Source organism: Procambarus clarkii, chromosome 43, assembly GCF_040958095.1.
Source record: "Procambarus clarkii isolate CNS0578487 chromosome 43, FALCON_Pclarkii_2.0, whole genome shotgun sequence".
Taxonomy (NCBI): Eukaryota; Metazoa; Arthropoda; class Malacostraca; order Decapoda; family Cambaridae; genus Procambarus; species Procambarus clarkii.
The window spans coordinates 31373305-31398776 of record NC_091192.1 but is presented as its reverse complement, the minus strand read 5'-3'; the positions used below and the strand labels follow the sequence as shown (position 1 = coordinate 31398776).

The 25472-nt window shown below is 42.6% G+C and overlaps 2 protein-coding genes across 2 annotated transcripts in view; one reads left to right on the top strand and one right to left on the bottom strand.

The window, feature by feature from the left end:
• The first annotated feature begins 7975 nt into the window (after positions 1 to 7975).
• The window catches only part of LOC123755912 (uncharacterized), a 205395-nt gene continuing 187898 nt past the window's right edge, over positions 7976 to 25472 (top strand). The window contains exon 1 of the mRNA XM_045738853.2: positions 7976 to 8157. The gene's annotated coding sequence lies outside the window, so the exon portion shown is untranslated. The remainder of the gene's footprint in view (positions 8158 to 25472) is intronic.
• LOC123755668 (GATA zinc finger domain-containing protein 14-like) overlaps positions 21467 to 25472 on the bottom strand; it is a 31879-nt gene continuing 27873 nt past the window's right edge. The window contains exons 3-4 of the mRNA XM_045738393.1: positions 22179 to 24568; positions 21467 to 21560 (exon numbers count right to left, since the gene is read on the bottom strand). Coding sequence (XP_045594349.1) covers positions 21467 to 21560; positions 22179 to 24568 — 2484 coding nt within the window. The remainder of the gene's footprint in view (positions 21561 to 22178; positions 24569 to 25472) is intronic.

Here is a 25472-nt window from a genome sequence, read left to right as displayed (position 1 = left end):
ACTGGCAGGAGTCTCCAGCAACACACTGGCAGGGGTCTCCAGCAACACACTGGCAGGGGTCTCCAGCAACACACTGGCAGGGGTCTCCAGCAACACACTGGCAGGGGTCTCCAGCAACACACTGGCAGGGGTCTCCAGCAACACACTGGCAGGGGTCTCCAGCAACACACTGGCAGGGGTCTCCAGCAACACACTGGCAGGGGTCTCCAGCAACACACTGGCAGGAGTCTCCAGCAACACACTGGCAGGGGTCTCCAGCAACACACTGGCAGGGGTCTCCAGCAACACGCTAGCAGGGGTCTCTAGCAACACACTGGCAGGGGTCTCCAGCAACACACTGGCAGGGGTCTCCAGCAACACACTGGCAGGGGTCTCCAGCAACACACTGGCAGGGGTCTCCAGCAACACACTGGCAGGAGTCTCCAGCAACACACTAGCAGGGGTCTCCAGCAACACACTGGCAGGGGTCTCCAGCAACACGCTAGCAGGGGTCTCCAGCAACATACTACCCGGTAACTTTAGTAAAATATATGTTGTTCCTCACGAAAGACCACTTAGAGGTCTTTCATGACGATTAGTGGTTGGAAGAATTGCATTAGATTAGTGCTTGGTTATTTAGGCGGAAACGTCAGTATAAATTGAGTCAAGTTCAAATAGGAAATCATTATCAGTGGAGTACTCCAAGACCCTGTTCTGGGATTTTGTTTTTTACTAAGTATTATATTTAAACGATTCACACACAGGATTGAGGAGCAACTAGATCTTTGCAATTACTTTATTCACTCTCGTTTTCTTGAAGATATCCTCATATTGCATCCAAAATTTGCTAGTGCAGGCCCCTGTATGACTAATCCTGCGAGATGGGGACTTTTAGTATCACTGCTATCTTATTCACTCTTGTGTTGATATCCTCATAATGCACCCAGAGTCTGCCAGTGCAGACTACTTATCACATGCCTCTGTATGACTAACCATCCTGTGTGATGAGGATTTCTTAGCATCACATAGCTAGCTTTTTGACACTGTACTCCCCTTCATATAGTCAAGGGTAGCTGCACAAATGCAGATGTATTTGCACTAATATATGTACCTAATACCTAATATTTTAATAAAAAAAGATACAAGAAAAAAATATCTGCGATATACGATAATACAGTATACATGTAATATTTGAAATAAGGCAAAGGATGCTGATATAAGATTCTTCTTCTTCTTGATAGTAGGTGCAGTTTGCATGAAGGATTTGTCCTCCCGATGACTGCGCATATAAGATTCACATGACGTGTTAGTAATGAGACATCAAATGTTATTTTCAGCTTTATTTTGCTCTTGTTAGGCCGTGTGTTGTTAGGCCTCATTTAAATTATGCAGTTCAGGTTTGGGCACCTTACCATACAATGGACATAAATTCTTGGAACAAGTAAACAGCGAAGGATGACAAAGTTCTAAGTGTAAATACAGTACATATAGACTAGCGCAAAAGTTGATGTCACATCGAACCTGTCTACTGAAGCAGGGCTCTCCTGAAGCAGGGCTCTCCTGAAGCAGGGCTCTCCTGAAGCCAACATGAATTGGGTAGCCTCAGCTGCCCATGCTTCGTTGGCCAGCATAAGAACTCAATTGGAGTCTGACTGAGGACTGAGGTAGGGAATGTGGGTTTTCCCTTAGAATGTTCGGTAATACGTTTATTGCTTGTGATGTGTGTCTATGTATGTTTCAGCACGATGTACTGAACGGGGTGAGAATAGCTTGAGCTACCTCATCCCTTTGTGTGTATTTTACCTCAATAAACTTATTTCAATTTCAATTTCCCTTACATTTATGCTCTTGTTCCATGTTTGTATTGTTTCCAATACAAACATGGAACAATTCCCTGCTTGGGTTAATTGTTAACTTCTATTATTCCGTGCTTTTATTACTTCCATGGTTGTGTGCGTGTTGCTTCCGTATTCTTGTATTGTTCCGGTTGCTTGCTTGTAGTGTTTCCGTTGGTGCGTGCCGGTGTTGCTTGTTCTGTGCTTGTAGCGGCGGCGTGGCTTCCGTCGCGTGCGGGTGTTGTGTGAGAGGTGGAGACAGCGAGAGTGTACAGAATGTGTGTCAAGGAGTGTTGCGTGATCACAAGTCACACATTCCTGCCCACTAACTCAGGATCCTGACGGAGGTCGACAGTACTCTCCGATGGCGGTGACTCCGGATACTATGGTTAGTCATGCCAGGAAAATACACTCTTTCTGCATGTAATTAAATGGCGTTATGAAAATACAAATATCTTCTAAGTAATCATTATAATCAGATCCTCTGTGTTATTTTGAAATTATTGAAATTATTATTATTATTGTTATTATTATTATTATTATTATTATTATTATTATTATTATTATTAGTACCTGAGTCTATTTTCATACTATAAAAAATATTTAGAACTATAAATATGTCATTAAACGTTGAATATAAACGTCAGATAAATAAACGTTATTTATTATATTAATAAAAATAAATAATTTTAATCCATGAAAAATATATGTATATAGAGAATGTTACTTTGCTTGCAATCATAGTATAATACTAAACATATTTTAAAAAAGACGTCCACTGCACCATGGGAAGTTTCCCGGGCAAACTTGAGTGAAGAAGCAAGTCAACCCGTCCTCAACTCAAGTCCATTACATCCAGCGGTCGACCCCACATACGCATAAATTTTTACATATTGTTAATTCAAAACGGGATTTTCTCAAATATAAATTAATATTTTAATATATTAACATATTGTGCATATATAGGCATAGATTAGGTTGGGTGTTTAGGTTCTGTTGGTTAGGGTATTTGTTTTAGGTTCTGTTCTGTTGGCGATTATTTGTATTTGGCAACCCGTCCTCGACTCAAGTCCATTACATCCAGCGGTCAACCCCACAGACGCATTCATAAATTTTAACATGCTGTTTATTCAAAACGGGAATTTTCTCAAGTATAAATTAATATTATAATATATTAGCATATTGTGTATATATAGGCATAGGATAGGTTAGGTTAGGTGTTTAGGTTCTGTTGGCGATTATTTGTATTTGTAGTACGTGGGTGAAGCATTTACAGCGTTGTGGTTCGAACAAAATTCGTCAGTGAAGCACTTGTTCCGGATATGTTCGAACGTCAGTAGTTGTGAGTCGTGTGTAAACCGCTTTTCATTCATAAACAGGGGGGTTGGCGGGTGGATGGAATCACTTTTGGTTCTTTGTTTGGAGGACGGGCTGAGCATTTACAGCGTTGTAGCTTGAACAAAAGTCGTCAGTGAAGCACTTGTTCCGGAAGTGTTCGGACGTCATCAATTGTAAGTCGTGTGTAAACCGTTTTTCATTCATAAATACGGGGTTTGGAGAGTGCATGGAATGGACTTTAGGTCTTTGTTTGGAGGACGGGCTACACTACGTTGGTACCTGAAGCAATTAAGTGGTGCATTTCGAACACAGGAAGTGAGAGAAGCACTGTTCGAGAAAAATTGGCACGTGATCAGTGATCATGTGTAGAGTAGTACTTTCATCCATAAAAACTGTGTAGGCTGCTGGGTTAACGAGAATTTGGCCAATAGTTAAGCGTCACGCTAGGCTGCTCTGATGCGTCCTACTTCAGGGGTGCATGAGACAGTAATATTTATGCCAGGTAAAAGTGTTTTATGGCTTTAACTGGCTCAATGCGTTTTATTCATAATTACTTTTATTGCATAACTGTCATGTGTCTAATATCTGTCAGCCTGACTGGCATTCACACATTTACGCAACCATTTACGAAACCTATAAATCTTTCAACAAACAGCGACTTTGTTTACATTTATTAAACAACTTAAGAGCTTGGAACTTCACAACCCAAGTTTACTTTATTGTTATAACAACCTTGTAATGCCTCGGAACTCATAAATTGTTTAGTAAATTTAAACCCAGCCGCAATAGAATGATGTCATAAGTGTATGCACGAATGCTTGATGAATCCTGGCCGTTGGCCACGTTTAATTTCACCTGATGCCTCTGTTCACCTAGCAATGAATAGGTACTTGACAGAAGTTAGGCAACTGTTGTGGTTTGCATCCTACGGAAGGTCAGTATAGTTATAGTTTAACTATAGCCTTTGTTTCCCTTTTATTCGATTAAGTCCATTGCTTCTGTCTTGCATTATTGCTTGCATATAAATTGATATAGGTCATGGTTACATGTCGGCATTTAAATACATTTTGGTTAAATTCGGTGTTTAACCAACTTTTAAATAGGCCATCATTTAAATGGGCGTGCATAAGAACCGTATTTATTAAGCGTGATGAACACTGAAGTATGTTATGTACGAGATGGCGGGTGTTGGGCGTGTTGGTGTTGTCAGACGGTGTGTGACCAGGTCTGGAGTCAGGGACTTCCTACATTGCTCGATACTTGGTGGCAGGATAATTGTTGACGAACCATTTGTGGTGGGGGCTGTGGGGGGTACATTGCTTGCGGTAAGGCGCGAGTCCCTGGTTGATCATTTGTGATTGATGGCGAGGTATATTGGTAAAACTACCTTTATAAGCATGTCGACTAAATAGGTCATTTTGAGCATATTTGAAACTTCCAACACAGGTTATCTGAATAGACAGAAAAGTTAGACAGATTACCCCTTTCAGACAGTCCTTAGGGGTCACATATTTCGTTGTGGCTTCCAAGCCCTGAAAGTCGACCCGAGAGAAGCACCTGGTTGTATCCATAGTACTCACCTAGTTGTGCTTGCGGGGGTTGAGCTTCGGCTCTTTGGTCCCGCCTCTCAACTGGAGTACAGATTCCTGAGCCTGTTGGGTTCTATCAAATCTACATTTTAAACTGTGTACGGAGTCTGCCCCCACCACATCACCTAATGCATTCCATTTGTTAACTACTCTGACACTGAAAAAAATCTTTCTAATGTTTCCGTGGCTCATTTCGGACTAGGCTTCCACCTGTGTCCCCTTGTTCGTGTGCCACCCGTGCTAAATAGTTTGTCTTTGTCCACCCCTGTCGTCAATTCCTCTGAAAATTTTGTAGGTGGTGATCATGTCTCTTCGGTCTAGATCATAATCTAGAGCTTCGGCCTCACACGCGTGGGGTCCGCGGTTCGAGTCTCATCGAGCCCAGGTGAATGGAATGTCTTCTCTTACTCTTCTGTCTTCCAGGGACGTGAGGTTTAGCTCCTATAGCCTTTCCTCGTAGCTCGTGCCTCTCAGTTCTGGGACTAGTCTGGTGGCATACCTCTGAATCTTCTATAACGTTGTCTTGTGTTTAACTAGGTATGACTCCAGGCTGGAGCTGCATACTCCAGGACCTTGTATACTTGTATACTGACATAAGTAGTATACAAGGTTCTAAATGATTCCTTACACAAGTTTCCGAAGGCAGTTCTGATGTTGCCAATCTACCATATGTCGCTGATGATATTCTTTTGATGTGGGCTTCTGGGGATCTTATTCTCTATTTGACTCTTGCAGGATTTTACCTCCCAGATGGTACATTGTGTTTGGCCTCCTGCTCTCTTCATTGCTTTACACTTTCCTGAGCTAAACTTTAGTAGCCATTTCCTAGACCATGTCTCCAGGTCGTCCTGTAGTCTCTGTCTATTGGATGGGACACTTAGTATGTCACGTATCCTCTGGTCAGAGAGAGGCTACCCAAGCCTCACCACTGTGTTCTTGGTGTCTCAGCACGCAGTTCCTTCCCCCCTTCCGGAAAACATAATTTCGCCTCCCCCATCACAATTTCCCCCCTTCTCACGCAACCCGTTCTCGCACTTTCGTATAGTCAATATTGACTTATATGTGACATACTAATTTATTGTGAATATTTTAGTTTACCTTGAAAAGCTTCATAGAAAACACCGATCTTACCTAACCTTCTTAGTATGTTAAGATAAGCATCTTATTGCTTCGTAATTACAATTATTACTTAACACGTGACGTAATTCTCTCTTCCTCATTTGATATAAGATGATTTGATGTTCAGCTGGGGAGGGTGCGTGGTAGTGTATAATTGTATGCAAGGGGCGTAGCATTAGATAATTTTATATGAGGTGTTGTGGTAGGTCGGTGTACGCAGGAAGCAGGAATTAAGCTTAGTTATTACCTATGAGTGACTACGGGGAACTGCGGTCTAACTCTCTTTCCCGCCTCCTTTCCTTTTGAACCATTTTTTTGTTTGTTTTATTTCTTGACTGTCGTTTCTGCTCTTGAAGGTGTCGATGGAGGTTACTCCCTTTACTTCTTTCAGTAGTGGAAGATAGGAGTTTGAGGGCGTGTCGGTAGATCATTTATGGAAAACCAAAGTTGTATTAAGAGATATGATCGATTGCACGGCTACTTCACTGGTATATTTAGCGCCGAGTATGTTGTTTAATTTAAATACAGAGTTAATTTAGACATTAATATCGCTCATCGTCAAAACAAATGACCGGCGATAATTGTCGGTAAAAGTCCTTACTTGTTACGGTTAAAGGCGTACCTGTTATGCCAGTTGCTGGAAGGCTTCTGTGCTGGCTAGGGTTCGAGTCTCCTGGTGGGAAAGTGTTCTAAAGTTGTATAACTTCACTTGCGTGTTTAGGCAAGTTGTGCATCATATATATATATAGGGGATATCACCTTTAGTTGTGTTTGTTGGGTCCCTCAGCCTCGAAGAAGAGGATATGCAGCACCTGAGGGAATATTGACTGGTTCCCACGTGCGCTTGCACACATTGTCTTCTCCTACCACCCTTAATATTAATTTTTATTTGATTTAAACCATATTACGAAAAAAAGGAGTTACAGACAAAGTTCAAAGTTGTTTATCATAGGTTGTCGAGTTCCTCCATCTCCTCAGGGCAGGGGCCCTAAATGCAGTGTTCGTTCTGTGTCCAAAGGGTTTTCCCTTTCTAAAAGAAGAGGACCCATCGGAAAAAAATACACACGAAGCATTACAGGAAATGTGTAGTTCTCCTCCACCGAATACAAGATGCATTCCGTCAATTGGATGGTTACCAGATGTCCAACACTTAACCTATGCAACCTAATCTAACCAAACCAAATTAAATCTATTTTAATGTAATAGGATTAACTGGTTCCAAAATTAAGACGAAAGGTTTAGTAGACCGACCAACCGTGGAGTTTCTCTTGGGTTTTTAAGCCTACTTCGGTGTTCGTATACACCGAATTATTATGGCTGTAAATAATATTGTAGCACATTATTTTGGCGGCAATTTTGATATCGAAGATTGCTGTGATAGAAGAGTTTGGGTATGCCTTTGATGTTGAAATTCAAGCTGGTGGCAAATAGTTGCAGTATTTGATGGCATAATTGTTATAGATTATTGTAGTAGTAAAATGTTGTGATCGTTGGAACAGACTTTTATGTTAATTGTACCAGCTGGTTCTGGTATTACAATTAGCATAGTGTGGCATAGGCTGTGTTGGTAGTTGAATTCAATGCTGGTGGCAAAGAATACTATGACTTACAAAATATTATGGGAACCCACATTTTAATATTATAGACAGCAGATGATAATGGAAATTAACTTTTACTTTTGTAGATTTTAAAATATACGAATATACGCCAGTAATGGACATACGTAACACAGTCAATGGAAGTTTCTCCATTGTAACAATACATGCATTATTTAATACCATCACACGTAATTTTAGGGAAAGTAGGCGCAAGAGAGCGAATCAGGGCGGGGGGCCTCGTTAGGTGGCTAATAGGACTAGGCTACATTATCATACTTAATTAGACTTCCTACGTGAAAGGAAAACTGATGCGGGTGATTAGCCTACTAAAACAATTTCTGTGTTTTGATAATTGTCCACATTATCTACTTATCTAATTGATGCAAACACTTTCGTTGGCTGTGGCAATTACATAGATGGTGAGAGCGTCGTATTATGAAGAGAGGAATAGGTAACAGGAAGTTAGAATTTAAAGAAAGTGACGGAGAATAACATAGTTATGTCCTGGCATAGCTCAGTCACTCAGTGCTGTGTCAGCTGTTGTGGTGCTCGGGTGTGTGTTAAGCGCTCCGGGACTCTCTCCTGTACTTGTGTTCTTGTAGTGTGTATGTGGTGCTGGTGGCAATACCTGTTTCCTGGGCCGTAACCACAAGTCAAAAGGGAAGTGTAGGAGCCTCACCTCCTCGTTGCTGTATCTTGGTAAGTACATGTTAGTACTCTAATGACTCACGTGAGGGAAATTAAGCAATTACGTCCGATGCTTTTTTTATGATATGTATGTATACACATATATCACAAAACCCACAATGTATATTACTATTTACCAGTTAATACCACTATAGCCTTTAAAAACGTGGAATAAATATTTCGACACCGTTAAGGCACTTAGGATATAGTGTGAAAGTATATGTTGTTAGTATGACATCGACAAATAAATAGCAAGCACATATAGCTTACAGAGGGAAAGCCATGTGTGTGAGAAGAGCTGGAGGGAGCCAGGTATAGGAAGCCCGCCGTGAGCACATAGACATGACTGGCCCGAATACGACTCCCGGTATTGCTAACATTGGCACAGTTTTAACACTGACACAATTCTGACCACACATGTGGCTTGAATGTGGTCAAAGAGCAGCCTTAAAGTTTGCATAGGCCTACGACAACATCTCCAGGGTGTTGATGTGCGGTGGTGTGTATATCTTCACACACACTGGTCGTTAACGGTGTGTGTATTGCTCGAGACTTTCCTGTGGATGTAGGCGAATGTGTTTGGAACTTATGTTAGGTGGGGTTTGGATGTGCTGTGCTCGGTTATCTTGGACGTGCAGTGTTCAGTGATCTTGGAGTCGTGGTGCTCGGTTATCTTGGACTCCCAGTGCTTGGTTATCTTGAACGTGAGGTGTTCAGTGATATTGAACGCATCGTTAAGAGTGTGTATAGACTGAAGTCCTGCAAAATATTACACTAGGGGGGATTAAAATTCCTGCCCGGCCTTATCAACAAACGGCAAATGCTCGTTAATCCAGTCACCAAATCCCTCACAGTTTATGAATAAAAACACTACATATAAGTCACAAATGATAACATATGTATTTTGCAACCTGTCCTCAGGCTAGTCCAACTTGCAGTTGATCCTAGAGACGCGAATATAAATTTGAACGTGCTACTTATTCTAACTTTGTAATTTATCAAATGTAAGTCAATGTTATTACACAGTGATATGGGTTGAATAGTTAGGCCTAACTTTGGTTAGGTTCTATTGGCGATTATTGGTATTTGTGGTACATAGATGAAGCATTTATTGAGGTGCGACTCGATCAGAGGACTTGGACAAAACACTGTTCGAGAAAATACATACTGGTACGTCATCAGTTGTGAGTCGTGTGTAAAATACTTTTCATTCATAAACAGGTTTGGCGGCTGGAATGATTAACCAGCATTTGACCTTTGTTGATGAGGCCAGCCGTCCTCACACTAGGCAGTTTAAACCCGCTGTCCCGACACAGTCATCAATTTTAACATACTGTGTATTAAAAATTGGTTTGTTTTCGTATATAAATGAATATTATTATTATACATAAAAATTCTATGATTCTATGTATAGTTAAGCTTTGGTTAGGTTAGGTGTTCAGGTTCTGTTGGCGATCATTTGTATTTGAAGAACGTGGGCGAAGCATTTCAACCCGTCCTCGACTCAAGTCTATTACATCCAGCGGTCGACCCCACTGACGCATTCATATATTTTTACATGTTGTTCACTCAAAACGGGAATTTTTTCAAATATAAATTAATATTATAATATATTAGTATATTGTGCATATATAGGCATAGGTTAGGTGTTTAGGTTCTGTTGGCGATTATTTGTATTTGTCAGCCCGTCCTCCAAACAAAGATCCAAAAGTGATTCCATGCACCCGCCAAACCCCCTGTTTATGAATGAAGAGCGGTTTACACATGACTCACAACTGCTGACGTTCGAACATATCCGGAACAAGTGCTTCACTGACGAATTTTGTTCGAATCACAACGCTATAAATGCTTCACCCATGTACTACATATACAAATAATCGCCAACAGAACCCAAACACCTAACCTATCCTATGCCTATATATACACAATATGTTAATATATTATAATATTAATTTATACTTGAGAAAATTCCCGTTTTGAATGAACAGCATGTTAAAATTTATGAATGCGTCTGTGGGGTTGACCGCTGGATGTAATGGACTTGAGTCGAGGACGGGTTGGTATTTGTAGTCAACCAATAATAATAATAATGCTGGTGCTCGGCTAGCCTGATGCAGTCCGTCCTCTAAACAAAGATCCAAAGTTTATTACATGCACCTGCCAAACCTCCTGTTTATGAATGAAAACGGTTTACAACTGATGACGTTCGAACACTTCCGGAACAAGTGCTTCACTGACGAATTTTGTTCGAACCACGACGCTGGAAATGCTTCACCCACGTACAACAAATACAAATAATCGCCAACAGAACCTAAACACCTAACCTAATCAGTGCCTAAATATGCACAGTATGCTAATATATAATATTAAGTTATATTTGAGAAAAGTTCTGTTTTGAATGAACAGAATATTAAAATTGATAATGTGTCTTTGGGGTCGACCGCCGGATAGAATGGACTTGGTCTAAGGACGGGTTACCGGATGATAGGCTGCAACATTCACGCATAACTAAGTTTATACTAAAGTACAGTATCTTATACTTTACTAAAGTACAACTTGTACTTACTAGAGTACAAAAAATATTGAAAATATTTTAAATTATTGAATATAATTGAAAGTAACACAAGTTAATTCGACATAATGTAAAATCTACAATCAGCGAAGAAATCACAGGTACAGACAATAGTCATGAAAATCCATAGATAACTAACTACTAAGAGTAAGTAATTTAGCACCTATGAGTATTAAGACGCTTGACTAGGTTGAAAATTGTCACTATGATTTCTGCAAAGGGAACCAAAGATGGTCATAGGCGATGAGTTAGGGTGTATGTCCAGCCCTATACCACGGGTTTGGTTATATCGAACACAAAAGTTTTCAGCCAAGCTCATTTTTTAATTGACAAAAACTATATATTAGGTTAGGTTCAAGTATGTTTATTGAGACAAGAAAAAAATACATCTCATAGGGATAGAGTAGCTTAGGCTATTTCTACCCCCCCCCCACAAGGTTAGGTTATGTTCGGTTGGGTTAGGTTGGGTAAGATTGGGTAGGTTAAGTTCAGTTGAATACGGTTAAAAGGTAAGACAAGGTTTGGATGGGATAGGCTGAGTTAGGTTGGGTAAGGTTAGGTTTGGATGGGTAAGGTTAGATAGGATTTAAATTCTGTCGTATAATTTTGTTTCGATTGTGACTTGTATCTGATATAAATAGAAACAGCTTCGTATAGGCCTACGGGCGTCCTGCAGTTACCTTCATTGTCCTGCTCTCATGTCTCTTAATTTACAGATATATGCAGAATTACCATTTTTTAGTATGGAACGTTCCTATTGAGAACGCTGTATTCACTGATATTCAGAATTCAAAATCAGTGTTTTGGAGTCAGAATTAATAAGGGTTCTTCATACAGCACATATGTACTGTCATCCTAGTACACCAGATGTGTAGCGCCACAGCCTAGTACACCAGATGTGTTGCGCCACATCCTAGTTCACCAGATCTGTAGAGCCACATCCTAGTACAGCATATCTATAGAACCACACCATAATGCAGCAGGTGTGTAGAGTTACATTCCAGTACAGCCAGCAGATCTATAGTCACACCTTAGTACAGCTGATCTATAGTCACATCCTAGGATAGCAAAGATGTTGAGTTACATCCTAGTAAAGCAGATATGTTGAGTTATAGCCTAATACAGCAAATCTAATAATTAGAGCGGCTAATAATTAATCTGCTAATCTGTAGTCACATCCTATTATAGTAGATCTAGAGTCACATCCTAGTACAGTAGACCTGTAGTCACATCCTAGTGCAGCACATGTGATGAGTCACAGGAATGTACGTCAAAATAATGACTGATGCGTTGAACGTTTCCACGAATATCGTCCAAAAATGTGCTTGTATTTAGTTTCACACAGACACTTTGTTGTACACACTTACACATTTGCTATGTGTGTTCGTATGTATACCACCTCATCCCAACCGAATATAAACTTTGGCAGAGCATGGACAATTTGTCTTTGAAAATGTAAGGTGTGCTTTGCGAAACGCTTCCCCTAGGAGTCAGACCATAATGTAGTGTGACAATGAACATTGGAGAATTAATTTTTCAACTTCCCTCGACAGTGAAGAAAAATATAAGAAATATTGAGAAGATTCGTGTTAGAATCTTACCCTTACTGTTATATTCAACAACATATCTTTACAAGAAAGACTGCTACCAAAATATAGTAATATACTAATATATATAAATATATTCCCGGTGATTGGCAGCACCTTCTGCCTGTGCAACACTGAAGTCAACACAGGTGTTGGGCAAAGTTGAACGCACGTGTAGTCCCACACCAAGTGTCTACCACTCCTCCAATCTACCATTCTACACTGATATTCCGTCTGGGCGACCGACAGGCTCGTCAGAGTTGCGGAGCATTAGGTAACGTGTATATGTATACATATTAATAAAACCCTATTCTATATGAAAGATTACACAGCGAAGATCCAAAACTAGCTATAAGTTAATCTAATATCCCCATCTCACAGGATGGTTAGGAATCGGGGAGGAAATACCTGCCTCAATACAAAAACTAATGAAACTAAAGTGCCTTTTTTATTAATTGTGTTATGTTTATTTAAAATTTACATATGCTTGTGCGAAGAAAATAGTATCACGGGAAAGTTGACTATTGGGCTACTCTATATGAGAGAGAGACGAGCAAGAAAATAGTGAACCAGGAAGGTAGCATCATGCGGAAAACAGATCGAGTGGGGATCCCCAGAGTTTTGGGAGCGTCCGGCCATGCAGGGCGGACACACATTACTGCCGTCACACTCCACAAGACTCGTCACTTTATACTTCTCTTTTAGAAAATATCTTCAGTCTACTGAGAAGAGGAGCTGCTCGTCTTCATTTCTCCGCTTAATATTAATTTAGGTAATTTCTCTCCTGTGCTTCTAAACTTCGCCCTCTAAACTTGTCTTTGGCGAACAACTGCCCGAAACGCTAAGCGTGTTAGTGGCTTTACAAGAATGTAAAAACATCAATGCTCTGTACTCACATTGATCCACTGTACCTTCTTGTATATATATAAATAAACATGGCATAGGGGCCACATGAAGGTGTAGAACTCTGTGATTATCCTGTTCCTTTCAGTTTTTTGCTCAGTTTACTTACGGATGAAGTCAATATAAGTGCTGGGGCCAATGATCGGTGCTGGCGCCAATGCTATTTCTCATACATTTAAATGACCAATCTACAGGAGTGGAGTCTTATATGTCAATGTTTGCAGATCATGCAAAATCAATGAGAATAATTGTGACAGATGGGTATTGTAGGATTCTCCCAAAATTGGCTAGTAGAGCTCAACACCAGCAAGTGTAAGGTGATGGAAATGGGGACAGGAGACCAAAGGACCAGTACACAACGAAGGGAAACTACCTCCCTGTAACGACTAGAGAAAAAGACCTTGTACAACCTTAGGTACACAACTTGGGAGTAGACATAACACCAAACCTAACTCCGGAGGCTCATATAAATATGATAACGTCGGCATCATACTCTACGCTAGCAAAAGTCAGAACATCATTCAAGAACCTAAATAACGAGGCATTTAGATCGTTGCACACAACCTTCATGACACCAGTCTTGGTTTATTTGGAAGAGGATTTCTCCAAATGTAACATTTGTTCAAGTTTGACTACCATAATAAAAATTAATTGGAAAATGTATTATACTTATTATATTTTACACGTTTCGAACCTACACGGTTCATTCTCAAGTGAGGAGACAATGTTGTTGTTGTTATTATAGATTTAGCTACTGGGAACAAAAAGTTCCAAGTAGCACGGGCTATGGTGAGCCCATAGTGGACTTACCAGGCACAGGAGTGGGGCTGTAACTCGAGGAGACAATGTTGTTGTTTCAGATTTAGCTACTCAGGACGAAGCGTCCATGTAGCACGGGCTATGGTGAGCCCGTAAAAGGAGACAATGTTGTTGTTGTTATAGATTCAGCTACTCGGAACAAGCTCCAAGTAGCACGGGCTATGGTGAGCCCGTAACTTACCTAGCACAGAAGCGGGGCCAGTAGCACGGGCTATGATGAGCCCGTGGTGGACTTACCTAGCACAGGAGCGGTGAGGAGACAATAGGGAACATTGTATTTATACGACTGGAAGGTCAGGTACATACACAATTAGGTGATGAGAAACACAAAAGTAAGGAGTATGTTAAGATGCATGGGTTAAGTTAAGACTGGCGTGGCCATGGCGTTTTGCACAATGACGTCATTGTCTAAAAATGGCATAATGGATATTAATTAATATCTGTGACGTCATAGATAACGTCAGTGACGTTGACATCTTTGACGTTCTGCTCTTGCTCTCACGCGTGAGGAGTAGAGTAAATAGTTCCTTTATTTGAGTATTTATGGCGGGTTCGACATTTATGTGAAAGGTTTCAAGAATTTGTAATCTTCTTAGATCTTGAGGTTTGTCTAATACGCAAGTGTTTTTATTCAGCATTTCTCAATTTCGTATCCTGGTCAAAGAGAATTTAGGCACCAATCCTTAACTGTACGCCTCTGTTCACCCAGCAGTGATTGGGTACCTGGTTGTTAAATGATTGGCGGGTCGTATTCCAGGGATAACTAGTGGATAAGCTTAACCATGAGGTAAGGGACGGGAAAGCTCTCAGGAGTCAGCAGTCGTCTGTTCCTGTACCCACCTGTGTAAAAAAAAAAATGGCCGAAGCTACTCTATCCTTTTCAGGTGTATTTCATTATCTCAATAAACTTGTTTCATTAAATAATAAACAATAACAAAATCTCATTAAACTTGAACCTACCTGAGTTTACCTAAGAGTACTAACACCAGTGGCCTCGACGAGGACAGGAAGATGGCGGCTTGTCGAAGGCATCATTTGCGTTGATGACAACTTCGCCTGGCGTTCCGCGAGCGCTTTGTCCTGGGTTCGTATCCTGGCCGGGGAGGAGTTACTGGGCGGCAATCCTTAACTGTAGCGTCTGTTTACCCAACAGTAAAATGGGTACCTGGTTGTTAAACGATTTGGCGGGTCGTATTCCAGGGAACATAGCATTAAGGACTTGCCCGAAACGTTACGCGTACTAGTGGCTGTACAAGAATGTAACAACTCTTTTATATATATATATATATATATATATATATATATATATATATATATATATATATATATATATATATATATATATATATATATATATATATATATATATAGTACACCTCTAGTGCAACTTGAGTGGTAGACGGTAGGAACAAGTTAAGTGAGAGGGTGGTGGAGGCCAAAACTGTTTAGTTATAAAGCGTCATATGACAACGAGTACTGGGAAGACAGGACACCACGAGCGCAGCTCTCATCGTGTAACAAACTACACATAGGTAGGTAATTGTTTTAGTTTAGGTAATTGCATTTTTTCTTATCAGTTGACCCTTAGTAATGAAAGAAAATGGAACCTGTGTCAAAAAAGAAAATGGACCGATGAAGGGGATAACTATCCTGTGTTATTTATAAATAAATAATAAATAGAATAATATGTTTATTCAGGTAAAAGTACATACATACAAGACAAGTTACAAACAGAATGTTGGATGTCTAGATAGAGCTAGTACATACTGTAGCGAGTAAACATTATACTCGCTCCAGTCTCTCATTATCTTAATGGCATAACTAATTCCTTAACTGTAGCCCCTGTTTAACGCAACAGTAAAATGTGTACTTGGATGAAAAACAATTCTTCGCGGCAGGGGATCGTATTCCAGGGACCATAGGATTAAGGACTTGCCCGAAACGCTACGCGTACTAGTGGCTGTACAAGAATGTAACAACTCTTGTATATATCTCAAAAAAAAAAAATTAGCACTAATTACAGAAGCTACAATCCTTTCACCAATTACAGGTAATACTCTTTTCATCCTGTTGGAGGGAGCTGAGGTGTAGTCACCAAATATAAGCAAGCTTGAAGTGAATAGACACACGATTCATAGCACCGCTCCTGTGCCAGGTAAGTCCACTAGGGGCTCACCATAGCCCGTGCTACTTGGAACTTGTTCCGAGTAGCTGAATCTATAACAACAACTGAATAGACAACAGTACAATTTCCACAGTCAAGAATGTAGCACTCGACGTAGGCAGTTTTAATAGTCTCCAAGACGCTACAGCTTCGACACAGAGCAGACAGCAGACTAGGACCACATAGAGCTACAACACTCTCCCACATAGATCTCCGCGACTCCGGCCACACTTTTTTTTTTTTGAGATATATACAAGGATTGTCACATTCTTGTACAGCCACTAGTACGCGTAGCGTTTCGGGCAAGTCCCTGGAATACGATCCCCGCCGCGAAGAATCGTTTACTCAGCTCTCTGCTCTGCTCCAGGCCTCGTCTCAACGTCTACGACACTGCTGTATCCAGGACTACTAAATAAATATGAAACCCACTAAACACCATGTATCTAATCTACCCAATAACGTAACATAATGGTACGTTACAATACTGTGCCTAAAACCACTACTAATACGCACAGCGTTTCGGGCAAGTTTCTGAGACCATACCTTGATAAGGAAGATAAGGAAGATATAGATAAGGAAGCTCAGTACTCACTTCCCCCTTCAAAGCAGGAGAGATTGCTGAAATAGAGGGAGTTCAGAGAACATATACGGCACGCATAGACGCAATAAAGCACCTAAATTATTGGGATCGTCTCAAAGCCCTCCAAATGTACTCACTAGAAAGAAGACGAGAGAGATATCAAATAATATACACTTGGAAGATAGTGAAGGGCCAAGTACCAAATCTACACAGTAAAATAACAACGTACTGGAGTGAACGACATGGAAGAAAATGTAGAATAGAACCAATGAAGAGCAGAGGTGCCATAGGCACAATCAGAGAACACTGTATAAACATCAGAGGTCCGCGGTTGTTCAACGTCCTCCCAGCAAGCATAAGAAATATTGCCGGAACAACCGTGGACATTTTCAAGAGGAAACTAGATTTATTCCTCCAAGGAGTGCCGGACCAACCGGGCTGTGGTGGGTATGTGGGCCTGCGGGCCGCTCCAAGCAACAGCCTGGTGGACCAAACTCTCACAAGTCGAGCCTGGCCTCGGGCCGGGCTTGGGGAGTAGAAGAACTCCCAGAACCCCATCAACCAGGTATCAACCAGGTACCTACTACTTATTGAGTAGTAGTAGTAGTAGTAGTAGGAGGGTACTACTTACTTGAGACGAGGCCTACCACGTATATGAGACCATAACTACTACTACTACTACAACATGATGGCTTGAACAGGATGCAGAGCTGGTCCGAGAAATGGCTGCTAGAGTTTAACACCAGCAAGTGTAAGGTGATTTAAATTGGATCAGAAGCCAGGAGACCGAAAGACCAATACACGATTAAGGGAAACTACCTGCCTATAACGTCTAGAGAAAAAGACCTGGGAGTGGACATGACACCAAACCAGAGGCTCATATTAATAGAATAACATCAGCCGCGTACTCTACTCTGGCAAGAGTGCTAGTGGCCTTACAAGAATGTAAACATCAATGTACTCTCATAAACCCAATGTACCTTATTGTATATAAGTAAATAAAAAATAGTCAGAACATACTTCAGAAACTTGAATAAGGAGGCTTTTAGATCACTGTATACCGCCTGTGTGAGGCGACAGTCTTAGAGTATGCCGGCCCATCGTGAAGTTCTCATCTTTATAACAAAAAATCACATAAGGAAGCTCGAAAAAGTGCAGAAGTTTACAACGAGACTCGTCCCAGAGCTGCGAGGGATGAGGTACGAGGAGAGACTGAAGAACTAAACCTGACGACGTTAGTAAGGAGGAGGGAGGGGGGGGGGACATGATAAAGACGTACAAAGTACTTTAAGGGATTGACAAGGTGGAAACAGAGGAAATGTAAACAATGAATATCAATATAACAAGGGGGCACGGATAGAAGCTTGAGACTTAGATGTGTCATAAGATATGTTTGAAAATTTTCTTTTAGCGTGCGGGAAGTGAGTAAATGGAATGACCTAAAGGAGCAGGTTGTAGAGGCTAACTCCATTCATAACTTTAAAAGCAGGTATGATAGGGAAATAGGTCAGGGGGTCATTGTATTAGATAACCAACGGCTAGAAAAGCGGGGTCCAAGAGCTAGAGCTCGATCCTGCAGGCACAAATAGGTGAGTATACACACACACACACACAAGTGTATGTGTGTGCCTCAAGGATCGGTGCTGGGACCAATTCTATTTCTTGTATATGTTAACGACATGTTTACAGGCGTAGAGTCCTACATGTCGATGTTTGCGGATGACGCAAAGTTGATGAGAAGAGTTGTGACAGATGAGGATTGCAGGATCCTCCAAGAGGACCTGAACAGGTTGCAGAGATGGTCAGAGAAATGGCTACTGGAATTCAACACGAGCAAATATAAAGTTATGGAAATGGGACTAGGAGATAGGAGACCAAAGGGACAGTACACAATGAAAGGGAACAGCCTACCTGTGACGACGCGCGAAAGAGACCTGTGTGTGGACGTAACACCTAATCTATCTCCTGAGGCACATATAAATAGGATAACGACAGCAGCGTACTCTACACTGGCAAAAGTTAGAACATCATTCAGAAACCTAAGTAAGGAGGCATTTAGGGCGCTTTACACCGCCTACGTGAGGCCAGTCTTAGAGTATGCCGCCTCATCATGGAGTCCCCATCTGAAGAAGCATATAATGAAACTGGAAAAGGTTCAGAGGTTTGCAACGAGACTCGTCCCAGAGCTACGAGGGATGGGGTATGAGGAGCGCCTGAGGGAACTATGCCTTACGACACTAGAAAGAAGAAGGGAGATGGGGGACATGATAGGAACGTATAAGATACTCAGAGGGATTGACAGTAGACATAGACGAAATGTTCACACGGAATAGTAACAGAACGAGGGGACATGGATGGAAGATGGAAACTCAGATGAGTCACAGAGATGTTAGGAAGTTTTCTTTTAGCGTGAGAGTAGTGGGAAAATGGAATGCACTTCAGGAACAGGTTGTGGAAGCAAATACTATTCATAATTTTAAAAGCAGGTATGATAGGGAAATGGGACAGGAGTCATTGCTGTAAACAACCGATGCTCGAAAGGCGGGATCCAAGAGTCAATGCTCGATCCTGCAGACACAACTAGGTGAGTACAACTAGGTGAGTACACACACCATAGGGTTGACAGGGTAGATAAAGACAGGCTATTTAACACAAGTGGACACAGGTGGAAACTGAGTGCTCAAATGAGCCACAGAGATATTAGAAAGAACTTTTTTAGTGTCAGAGTGGTTGACAAATGGAATGCATTAGGAAGTGATGTGGTGGAGGCTGACTCCATACACAGTTTCAAGTGTAGATATGATAGAGCCCAGTAGGCTCAGGAATCTGTACACCTGTTGATTGACAGTTGAGAGGCGGGATCAAAGAGCCAGAGCTCAACCCCCGCAAGCACAACTAGGTGAGTACACACACACACACACACACACACACACGGCAAACATAGTGCAGAGTCAATAAAGGATAGAGGAGGTAGAGGGGATAGAGGGGGTAGAGGGGGTGGTAATGTGTAGCCTGGTGACAGAGGGACGTACCGCTCCCCCCAACCTATTGGTGCTGAAGATAAGACACGAGAGGAACCTCTGGGTAGAGTGCATCTTTCAAGACTGTCACAACACCTTGGATGCCGCACTCTCACACCAAAAAAACTGAGGTCGTACTGTGGAGGATGCCGTCCATACTACATATAATATAAACATATGTTTAGCTCTTCATGGTCCAGTCGGTAGTGCGTGCGCTTGAGGAGCTCAGAGATGCGGGTTCGATCCCCTAGCATGGCCTTAATATGTAATGGTGTTTGATACAGTTCTCGAGGAGCGGTACTCTATAAGATGCAGCAGGAGGCTGTAATTACCGGGAAGATGCTGGACTGGCCATGGAACTACCTCACACCAACCACTGTTGTTAAACTGCCAGAGAGGAAAGATTGACAAGCAGAGCCCCACAAGGCTCCATGTTTGGCCCCTTGCTGTTCTGGGTCGGGATTCATGAAGCATTTATATGTCCACTTACGAAACCTGTATATCTTTAATTATTCATAGTGGCTTAATCTGCTTTTGTACAAAAAATAAAATATTGAGGTACGTGATTGTTTATAACAATAATAATCTTGGGTTAAGATCGACCCAAGACCGGACGGTTAGTATTAAGAGGAATTAGAGGTTACTAACGCACCTTAACAAGCAGCAAGACTGAAGAGTTACTGAGGGCCAGGCCTGGTCAGAGACCGGGCCGTGGGTACCTTGACCCCCCGGAACGAACGCAAGGTAACCACCCTCTCATTAGTGTTAAGTATTGAGCCCGCGTGCAGACAGCAAGTCACAACAACACGGCTGATCAGTAGACACCTTCACCCACACACAGGAAGCCGCCATCACCATGTGTTCAGGCTCTCCTTACCCTCAGTTATAACTTAGTCTCATCTTTTAAGGTCCTACGGAGTCTTTTGTCTTGGGTTGACTTCTTATGTAGGCATAAGGTAGGTCTTGGGTTGACTTATTATGTAGGCATAATAAGATTAGCGGTGTTTCTTAAACTTTTCAGCAAGTTTTCTTTCATAGATTTTTTTGGTTGATCTGATTTCCCGAGTGGCTGAGTTTAATGCCCTTCTGTACACCACATAGTCTATGTGATGACTTAGTGGATGAATACTTCTTCAAGAGGATGTTCTTGGATGAGTCTTTGTCATCCACCTAGTTCTCTTATGTTTCCTTCTCCATCTCCGTATGTATTTTTGAACAAGTTTAGTGATGATTTTTGTAATGTTTTCCCACGATATCTCCATGTCTCCTGTGGTGGTCTCCAGGAGGTATTATGCCCACTACTGTCTCCTACTGTGATGGTCTCCAGGAGGTATTATGCCCACTACTGTCTCCTACTGTGATGATCTCCTCGAAGATAGTCTAGAAAGTCATGGCCCTGGACCTTTATATAGGGTTTCTATAATTGTATTCCATCTTAAGATACAGTAGTGACACGAAGGGGTGAACCTCTCCACTCTCCCGATGTTATCACAAGGTCTACGATGGTCTTACCTCGGGTGGGGCTCTGTCGTGTACTTAATGAGATAGGAGTCCTCTACTAGGTTAAGAGATTTTTCTCCTTCCAATTATGATGTCAGAATCAAGCAATCTTGTGTCTCGTGGTTAAAATCCCCCCGTGTTATAGGAGCTTGGGTTTTAGCTGCACCATTTGTCATTTTACTCAGATATGTAACTTTCTAGTGCTGTTGGTTTGCTTGCCCTGTAGCGTACTCCCACTGTCAGTCTGCTACCACTGTGAGCACCACATATTCTAAGGATATTGTACAACATATTCTGAGTATATTACACTGAGGATCCCGTCGTGTTTAGATCCTCATTACTGGTTGTATGATATATATTGTTTTTTGAAGAGAGGGCAAACCCCGTGTCCAGTTTCAAGAGATTCAAGCCTGGTCCACATAGGGGCTCCCAGGGCAGCTCTCACAGAACTCAACAAATCCACAAGGGTCGTGATGAGGGTTCGAACCTGCGTTCGAGAGGATCCCAGACGCGTCTTAATCGACTGTGCCACTGTGTAATCTCATAGCATTGTTTTGTTATTCTTCAAGCTATTTCCACTGTTGTTTTGATAGACTTGGGACCTGACTGCTGGTTGTAGTCAGGTCCTATTTTATATATAGCATCACACCTGCTCTTGTGTTTATGTTCTCTCTGAAAGGTGGATGGTATCCCGGGAGGTGGAATTCTCCCTACAGCTATATCTTCTCTTTCCCGCCCCCCACTAGTGTTCCGCTCCTCCCACAGGTGTCGCCGTGCTCAGTGTATGCCCGCGGGGCGTCATACTGCACCAGGAGCCTGACACTGACAGTGTTCCCAGGAGCCTGGGAGAGTGCTTCTGCATTCTACACACTTATTCCATACATTATACCCTTCGTTGTGGCGGCTGTGTTTGTCGTTGTGGTGGCTGTGTTTGTCGTTGTGGTGGCTGTACTTGTCATTGTGGCGGCTGTACTTGTCATTGTGGTGGCTGTGTTTGTCGTTGTGGTGGCTGTACTTGTCATTGTGGCGGCTGTACTTGTCATTGTGGTGGCTGTGTTTGTCGTTGTGGTGGCTGTACTTGTCATTGTGGCGGCTGTACTTGTCATTGTGGTGGCTGTACTTGTCATTGTGGTGGCTGTGTTTGTCGTTGTGGTGGCTGTACTTGTCATTGTGGTGGCTGTACTTGTCATTGTGGTGGCTGTACTTGTCATTGTGGTGGCTGTACTTGTCATTGTGGTGGCTGTGTTTGTCGTTGTGGTGGCTGTACTTGTCATTGTGGTGGCTGTACTTGTCATTGTGGTGGCTGTACTTGTCGTTGTGGTGGCTGTACTTGTCATTGTGGTGGCTGTACTTGTCATTGTGGTGGCTGTACTTGTCATTGCGGCGGCTGTACTTGTCATTGTGGTGGCTGTACTTGTCATTGTGGTGGCTGTACTTGTCGTTGTGGTGGCTGTACTTGTCATTGTGGTGGCTGTACTTGTCGTTGTGGCGGCTGTACTTGTCATTGTGGCGGCTGTACTTGTCATTGTGGTGGCTGTACTTGTCATTATGGTGGCTGTACTTGTCATTGTGGCGGCTGTACTTGTCGTTGTGGTGGCTGTACTTGTCGTTGTGGCGGCTGTACTTGTCATTGTGGCGGCTGTACTTGTCATTATGGTGGCTGTACTTGTCATTGTGGTGGCTGTACTTGTCATTGTGGTGGCTGTACTTGTCATTGTGGTGGCTGTACTTGTCATTATGGTGGCTGTACTTGTCATTGTGGCGGCTGTACTTGTCATTATGGTGGCTGTACTTGTCATTGTGGTGGCTGTACTTGTCATTATGGAGGCTGTACTTGTCATTGTGGTGGCTGTACTTGTCATTGTGGCGGCTGTACTTGTCATTGTGGTGGCTGTACTTGTCATTGTGGTGGCTGTGTTTATCGTTGTGGTGGCTGTACTTGTCATTATGGTGGCTGTACTTGTCATTGTGGCGGCTGTGTTTGTCGTTGTGACGGCTGTACTTGTCATTGTGGTGGCTGTACTTGTCATTATGGAGGCTGTACTTGTCATTGTGGTGGCTGTACTTGTCATTGTGGCGGCTGTACTTGTCATTGTGGTGGCTGTACTTGTCATTGTGGCGGCTGTACTTGTCATTGTGGTGGCTGTACTTGTCATTGTGGTGGCTGTACTTGTCATTATGGAGGCTGTACTTGTCATTGTGGTGGCTGTACTTGTCATTGTGGCGGCTGTACTTGTCATTGTGGTGGCTGTACTTGTCATTGTGGTGGCTGTACTTGTCATTATGGAGGCTGTACTTGTCATTGTGGTGGCTGTACTTGTCATTGTGGCGGCTGTACTTGTCATTGTGGTGGCTGTACTTGTCATTGTGGTGGCTGTGTTTATCGTTGTGGTGGCTGTACTTGTCATTATGGTGGCTGTACTTGTCATTGTGGCGGCTGTGTTTGTCGTTGTGGTGGCTGTACTTGTCATTATGGAGGCTGTACTTGTCATTGTGGTGGCTGTGTTTGTCGTTGTGGTGGCTGTACTTGTCATTATGGTGGCTGTACTTGTCATTGTGGCGGCTGTGTTTGTCGTTGTGGTGGCTGTACTTGTCATTGTGGCGGCTGTACTTGTCATTGTGGTGGCTGTACTTGTCATTGTGGCGGCTGTGTTTATCATTGTAGCGGCTGTGTTTGTCATTGTGGTGGCTGTACTTGTCATTGTGGTGGCTGTACTTGTCATTGTGGCGGCTGTGTTTGTCGTTGTGGTGGCTGTACTTGTCATTGTGGTGGCTGTACTTGTCATTGTGGTGGCTGTACTTGTCATTGTGGTGGCTGTGTTTGTCGTTGTGGTGGCTGTACTTGTCATTGTGGTGGCTGTGTTTGTCATTGTGGTGGCTGTACTTGTCATTGTGGTGGCTGTACTTGTCATTGTGGCGGCTGTGTTTGTCGTTGTGGTGGCTGTACTTGTCATTGTGGTGGCTGTACTTGTCATTGTGGCGGCTGTACTTGTCATTGTGGCGGCTGTACTTGTCATTGTGGCGGCTGTACTTGTCATTGTGGTGGCTGTGTTTGTCGTTGTGGTGGCTGTACTTGTCATTGTGGTGGCTGTACTTGTCATTGTGGCTGCTGAACTTGTCATTGTGGTGGCTGTACTTGTCATTGTGGCGGCTGTACTTGTCATTGTGGCGGCTGTGTTTATCACTGTAGCGGCTGTGTTTGTCGCTGTGGCCCCCCTGACCTCCTCTCCTCTCTTGATCACCGGCCCTCAACCCTGCCCTGACCTTGCTGCCTGTATTCTGATTCGTCCCATATTTACCGGATTAGCTGACTACGTACAGACTACGACGTGTTAGATAAGAGGACGAGTTGAGGTACTCAGCCTGGGCCAGAGGCGCAGGGGCGGGGGGGGGGGGGGGAGCACGTAAAGGTTATAAACAGGAACGTAAAATCTTATTGTAATTGAAATATTTGGTAACTGGTCTCGTGGTGGGGTATAGGGCGGGTCAAGCTGCCTGTGGAGGTTGTGTCTTGCATACGATTGGTACGCTCTGTTGCTCTTGGGTACTACTGTACTACTGTACATCCTTGAGGGTACACATGGTATTACTGTACATCCTTGAGGGTACACATGGTATTACTGTACATCCTTGAGGGTACACATGGTACTACTGTACATCCTTGAGGGTACACCTGGTACTACTGTACATCCTTGAGGGTACACATGGTATTACTGTACATCCTTGAGGGTACACATGGTACTACTGTACATCCTTGAGGGTACACATGGTACTACTGTACATCCTTGAGGGTACACATGGTACTACTGTACATCCTTGAGGGTACACATGGTACTACTGTACATCCTTGAGGGTACACCTGGTACTACTGTACATCCTTGAGGGTACACATGGTATTACTGTACATCCTTGAGGGTACACATGGTACTACTGTACATCCTTGAGGGTACACATGGTACTACTGTACATCCTTGAGGGTACACATGGTACTACTGTACATCCTTGAGGGTACACATGGTATTACTGTACATCCTTGAGGGTACACATGGTACTACTGTACATCCTTGAGGGTACACATGGTACTTCTGTACATCCTTGAGGGTACACATGGTACTACTGTACATCCTTGAGGGTACACCTGGTACTACTGTACATCCTTGAGGGTACACATGGTACTACTGTA